The sequence below is a fragment of the Oryx dammah genome, unplaced genomic scaffold, assembly GCF_014754425.2.
Source record: "Oryx dammah isolate SB20612 unplaced genomic scaffold, SCBI_Odam_1.1 HiC_scaffold_11056, whole genome shotgun sequence".
NCBI classification, from domain to species: Eukaryota; Metazoa; Chordata; class Mammalia; order Artiodactyla; family Bovidae; genus Oryx; species Oryx dammah.
Genome location: NW_024080450.1, coordinates 971,934 through 977,708, shown reverse-complemented (window position 1 = coordinate 977,708; position 5,775 = coordinate 971,934). Strand labels below are relative to the sequence as shown.

Below are 5,775 nucleotides of genomic sequence, written 5' to 3'. Positions count from 1 at the left end.
TAGTTCCTGAAGCCAGGGTTTAGGTGAAGCAGATCAAAGCCCACAGCCCCATACCCCATCCTCTTGCTCTTCCTCCACCAGAGTCACTGCACAGGTAAGTGAGGTGGTTGTGGATCCAGGGTTATACCCTTACCTATCCTAGAATGTCAGCTCTGGGAGGGCTGAGACTATGGCTTGTGCACACAGGGACATCCTTTTGCGCCACATGGAGCCTAGGTTCCTGGCACGCGGTAGATGCTTAGTAGGTAAATATTTGCTGAATGAATGACCAAATGACTTAATGCAGCAAAGAAGTCTTTTAAGCATCCTGGAGCTGAGGGATCTGTAGTAAGCAGTTTCACAGAGGCTGTTTCAGGGTAGTTAGTGGCTTTGGCCCTAGAGTGGGATCATCAGAGTCGCCCCCTGTAGGGGTAGTCAGTCCTGAGCCCCGCCCCCAGGTGGTAGGGCGGACCCTCGGGCTGTCACGTGCCGGCGGCTGTTCAATCATCGAGGCCGGGGCGGGGCCAGACAGACGAGGCGATGGGGGCGAAGTGAGCAAGCTCAAAGTTCCAGACGATACCTCCCCCTCGGTGGCCTCCAGTCGCGCCGCGGAGCGTGTCCTGAGCAGCGCCAGCAGGCGTTAGAGGCGGACGCCATGGCCACAACCTTCCGGGCAAGCGGTAACTGCAGGGCGGCCGGGACTCGCTGGGACGCGAAACTGAACCCTCCCCTTCCTTAGGAAGTTGTCCCTGCCCGCAGGTCGGCGCGCCCACCGGTCCAGGCACGCGCGGCGAAGGGACACGCCGGTGTTGGGGCTGCAGGCTAATTGGCGCAGCTCCGGCCTTTAGCTCTTGAGCAGGGTGGGGCCAAGAGGGTGCATCCGAGCTTGGGCCTTCCGCAGGGGAGAAGGGGGCGGAGAGCTTTGTGACTGATCTGGACTCTCTGCCGCCAGAGCATCAGCATATCCGCTACAACCCGCTACAAGATGAGTGGGTGCTGGTGTCAGCGCACCGCATGAAGCGTCCCTGGCAGGGGCAGGTAGAGCCCCCGCTTCTGACGACAGTACCCCGCCATGACCCCCACAACCCTCTCTGTCCGGGGGCCACACGGGCCAATGGAGAGGTCAGTCTTTAGATCCTACATCTGCAGGCTTGGCGGGGAGTGGGAGTAGGGGAGTAGCTCCATCTCCTTTCCCTTACAGCTCCCCTTCACCCCACAAAGGACTGGACCCTAACCCTTCATCTCACAGGGGGAGTGACCTCCTTCCGGGTCATGTCCCACCAAGTCTTTTTGACCTCAGAGTGGCCTTCCCCACCTACTTATAACCTTGAGACCCACCAGATGACTGGTGGTATAGGCCAGCAAAGGCTTCTAGCCCATGCTTGTCTGTAGGTGAATCCTGACTATGAAGGCACCTTCCTGTTTGACAACGACTTCCCAGCTCTGCAGCCTGATGCCCCTAGTCCAGGTAACCTGGTTCTGGGTGCTGTTGGGGAGCAAAGAGGTTGTACCTTGTTGGGGGACTTCTGCTGCATAGAGTGATACCCCTTTATCTTAGGACCCAGTGATCACCCCCTTTTTCAAGCAGAGGCTGCTCGAGGAGTTTGGTAACAATGAATTTCTACTCTTACACCCTTCAACCTGGGGCCTGGACTGAATACTAGGATTGGGCCCTACCACCAACACAGCAAGCCCTATACCTATGTCATCTCTCCTTCCTTCACCACCTAGTAAGGTCATGTGCTTCCACCCCTGGTCGGATGTGACACTGCCGCTCATGTCGGTCCCCGAAATCCGAGCTGTCGTTGATGCTTGGGCCTCAGTCACAGAGGAACTGGGTGCCCAGTACCCTTGGGTGCAGGTCTGTGAGGTTGCCCCCTCTACTAGATGGTCAGGGAAGGGGTGGTACAATTTGGTTCTGGGAATTGGCACTTTTATTTCCATGGGCTGTGGTCGCGAGGGGTTGACTTGGTGTCTTTTTGGCTATAAAGCTCCCTACTCCTACCTCGTAGATCTTTGAAAACAAAGGAGCCATGATGGGCTGTTCTAACCCCCATCCCCACTGCCAGGTAAGAGTGTGAGGGGCTTCCATAGATATCTGGGCTGAGTCCAACCCAGCACTGTGGGGTGGGGAACTGGAGTAAGGGAAGGGCCAGAGGAAGTATGCTACTGATGTGGAGGCTCAGTGGGTGAAGGATCTGCCTGCTCTTCTACTGCCCCTTGACAGGTGTGGGCCAGCAGCTTCCTGCCAGATGTTGCCCAGCGTGAGGAGCGATGTCAGCGGGCCTATCAGAGTCAGCATGGAGAGCCCCTGCTCGTGGAGTACGGCCGCCAGGAGCTGCTCAGGAAGGTGGGAGAAAGCCAAACCTTGTGTCCCTAAGAAGCCCCTAGCCTCACCTCAAAAGGAGAGGTGTGTGAAGGAGAAGGGTAGAAGGGAAGTAGCAGAGAGACTTGCTAGGAGGACACAGCAATAAGCTAAAAGAAAGATAATGAAGGCTTAGACTAGGGTGATAGTGACAGAGGTGGTGAGAAGCCATCAGTTTCTTCATAGGTTTTTTGGTCTTCCCTTACCTATCTGCTGGCCTCCTCACACCCACCTTGATGACATCGTTTCCATTGGGTTGGCCTAGGAACGTCTGGTCCTAACTAGTGAGTACTGGTTAGTGCTGGTCCCCTTCTGGGCAGTGTGGCCCTTCCAGACACTACTGCTGCCCCGTCGGCATGTGCGGCGGCTGCCTGAGCTGACTCCCGCTGAGCGTGATGGTGAGTCTCCCAGCTGGGCCCCTGGGGCCAGGTTTTGGCTGGGGATGGCTCTGGTGGGGACAGCATCTGCACCCCAGACTGAGAGTCAGGCTCTGATTCCAGATCTATCCTCCATCATGAAGAAGCTCTTGACCAAGTATGACAACCTATTTGAGACATCCTTCCCCTACTCCATGGGCTGGCACGGTGAGGCTTCCAGAGCACCCGTATCTATCCCCAACGCCATTTCTGGGCTCCTGGGTCCCAGCTTAGTGGACTGAAACTCCCAGCAGGCCTTGGAACACTTGCTGGGGAAGCATTCAGAGCAGATATGCCGGAACTGAGGGTGGAGACGTGAACAGTGAAACTATGTCTCCCAGTGCACTTTCCGGTGTCTTGTCTCTCTGGCAGAGAATGCTGGAAGATGTAGTTTTCAGGTACCTGCTATGGTTTGGGGAGCTAGGCTGAAGAACTAAGAAAGGACCTTTCCCAACCATCTCTGCCTTCTTTCTGTCAGGAGCTCCCACAGGATCAGAGGCTGGAGCCAACTGGGACCACTGGCAGCTACATGCTCATTATTACCCTCCACTCTTGCGCTCTGCTACAGTTCGGAAGTTCATGGTTGGCTATGAAATGCTTGCCCAGGCCCAGAGGGACCTCACCCCGGAGCAGGTCAGGATTTGGAACACCCTGGATCCTTGGGTCCCCTTTTCTCTCCTGTTTCCTCAAGGGATCCAACAATCATAACCCTAAAAACCCCCATAACTTGCGTATTCCTGGGGACTCCAGAGCTGCTCAACTCCTTCATCTCTGGCTATTCCAGCAGTCCTTCTCACCAACCTCCCTGCCCCACACACCCTCCCCAGTGTCTAGTGTCTTCTGGCACTCAGAACTCCATACCCCATTCTGGGCAAACATTACCCTCCCTAATTATCCCCTTTCCTCCTTCCAGGCTGCAGAGAGACTAAGGGCACTTCCTGAGGTTCATTACCGCCTGGGGCAGAAGGACAGGGAGACAGCAGCCATCGCCTGACCATGCTGACCACAGGGCCTTCTGCCTGAGGAACCAGGGCTTAGAATTTGGGCAGATGTGGGATCAATAAAACTATGCTTCTCAAACTTTAATCACATAGTCTAATGCCAGAGGAGTGTGAACTCTGATCCCTGGGGGTCTGGGGTTAAAGGCTGAAGGCATAGCTCCAGCCACAACTTTCTTTGTCAACTTTTTTGCTTACTCAGTCGCTCAGTTGTGTCCGACTCTTTGCGACCCTTTGGACTGTAACCCGCCAGGTTCCTCTGTCCATGGAATTTTCCAAGCAGGAATACTGGAGTGAGTTGCCATTTCCTCCTCCAAGTGGATCTTCCCGACCCAGGGATTGAACCTGTGACTCCCAAGAGATGTGCAAAAATTTAACAGTGCGACCTCCCCACCTCTCCTTCGCCCCAAATCTCTGAACAAAATTAATACTCAATGTCATATGTGGCTTATAGAGTCTTTTACTCCTAGGGTAACAAGGCAGCCCAGTTTAAAATTGTTTTAGAATCCTTTGTTCTTATCTTTGGCTGAGGCTTTGGGAAAACCAGAGCCTCCCTTGCACCATCCCTAGGGTGTCAACTCACCACGCCTGGGACTGAGGGTTTGGTGGGCATCAGGAAAGGAGGATCCTAGTCCCAGTGGTCAGTGGCCAGGCACTGGGCCGCTGGCCAGAACCCTGGCTTTGTGAGTGGCTGTATCTTGGCTCTGCTCCAGCCCACAGAGGCTGAATGGGCGGGCAGGGAACGTGTACGTGGCTTTTTGTCCTTGGCCTTTCCAGACTCCCACATGTAGCATGTATGCATAGTGTCTGCACACCTCTGTTGCCCCTGTGCCCCAGTCATTGCAGAGGACAGAAGATAGTCCTGGCAGGGCGGGGCTGCCAGAGTTAGGAGCCCTGAGGCCTAGAAGGAGGGCATGATTTGTGGAGTGACCCTCAGTCCAGCCACGCTTGTCTGGACCTGTTTCCCTGGCAAGACTGTAACTGGGAATAACAAGTCATACAACCCAGGAGATGTGATGTACCTAGGGTCTTCCAAACATTTAGGTGAAGTCAGGAGCTTGTGAGTGATACAGGAATGGCCAGAGCACTTTTTGTCTCCTTTCTTTCCAAGGGAATTGAGACTCTGGGAGGGGGAATCACATCAGGCAGGACCGTAATACCCTAACCCAGGATAACCTTTGCTGCCTTCCAGCCCCTGGGTCCTGTCTTCCTAGAGACCCTGGAGGGGAAGGGTCAACTTGGAGTGTTGCCCTGTTTTGAAGAAGCTCAGCGACTTCACTTTCACTTTTCACTTTGATGCACTGGAGAAGGACATGGCAGCCCACTCCAGTGTTCTTGCCTGGAGAATCCCAGGGACGGGGGAGCCTGGTGGGCTGCCATCTATGGGGTCGCACAGAGTTGGACACGACTGAAGCGACTTAGTAGCAGCAGCAGCAGCAGCAGACAAATGTGGCACACATTTTCCTTGAGCCCCCATTGACTGGGGAATGGAACCCTAGACGGACGGCTAGTTTCTTAAGACATACATTCCTACTACACACACACACACACACAGACACACACACATTTGATCCTACACCTTTGAATGGCCTGCATTTTGGAGTCATCCGGGGAGTTTTAAACAGTACTGATTTAATTGGAGTGTGGCTTGGCGGTTATAAAACCACGATGTCCAGTGACGTTTGAGACCCACCGCCTTAACAGCAGTCCACCTCCTTGTCTTATCTGGAGTCAGGGGCACCTTCAGCTTCCCCGGTCACCTGCCCAGTAGCTCCTAAGCCACAAAACCTGAGGCTTTGTTTGCGGACAGCTGGGAGCGGGGAGGGGCCTGGGAGCTTCAGGTCCCGCGGTCCCAGGAGGAGGGGCTTTCGGGGCCCGGACCCAGGAACCCAGCTCCACACTCTGTCCCCCGGCGGCAGCCTCCTCAGTCCCGGACGGGACAGGAAGTGTCCGGCCGAGGTGGGGGTGGAGGTGATTGGCAGTTGGAGGCTCCAATGGGCCGAGACCCCCCCGATTT

At 55.1% G+C, this 5,775-nt stretch overlaps 1 protein-coding gene across 2 annotated transcripts; it reads left to right on the top strand.

Annotated features, from left to right (window-relative positions):
* Nucleotides 1-496: 496 nt before the first annotated feature.
* On the top strand, nt 497-3,851 carry LOC120860315 (galactose-1-phosphate uridylyltransferase). Of its 2 annotated transcripts, none has more exons than XM_040236110.1 (11): nt 497-659; nt 932-1,101; nt 1,372-1,447; nt 1,538-1,586; nt 1,711-1,840; nt 1,992-2,048; nt 2,207-2,329; nt 2,610-2,742; nt 2,845-2,928; nt 3,239-3,393; nt 3,674-3,851. In XM_040236110.1, the coding sequence occupies exons 1-11, from the start codon at nt 635-637 to the stop codon at nt 3,752-3,754; spliced, it is 1,083 nt and encodes a 360-aa protein (XP_040092044.1). In that variant the 5' UTR covers nt 497-634; the 3' UTR covers nt 3,755-3,851. The 2 variants fall into 2 exon arrangements, with proteins under 2 accessions (XP_040092044.1, XP_040092045.1); XM_040236111.1 differs by having other exon boundaries at nt 551-738; nt 3,674-3,840.
* The last annotated feature ends 1,924 nt before the right edge of the window (nt 3,852-5,775 follow it).

What these genes read in the sequence shown, in the direction of transcription:
- LOC120860315 (XM_040236110.1), top strand. Translation starts at nt 635, where the DNA reads ATGGCCACAACCTTCCGGGCAAGCG. An exon ending in GAGGCTGCTCGAGGAGTTTG is followed by an intron (nt 1,587 to 1,710) that starts GTAACAATGAAT and finishes TTCACCACCTAG; the next exon opens with TAAGGTCATGTGCTTCCACC. An exon ending in GACTCCCGCTGAGCGTGATG is followed by an intron (nt 2,743 to 2,844) that starts GTGAGTCTCCCA and finishes CTCTGATTCCAG; the next exon opens with ATCTATCCTCCATCATGAAG.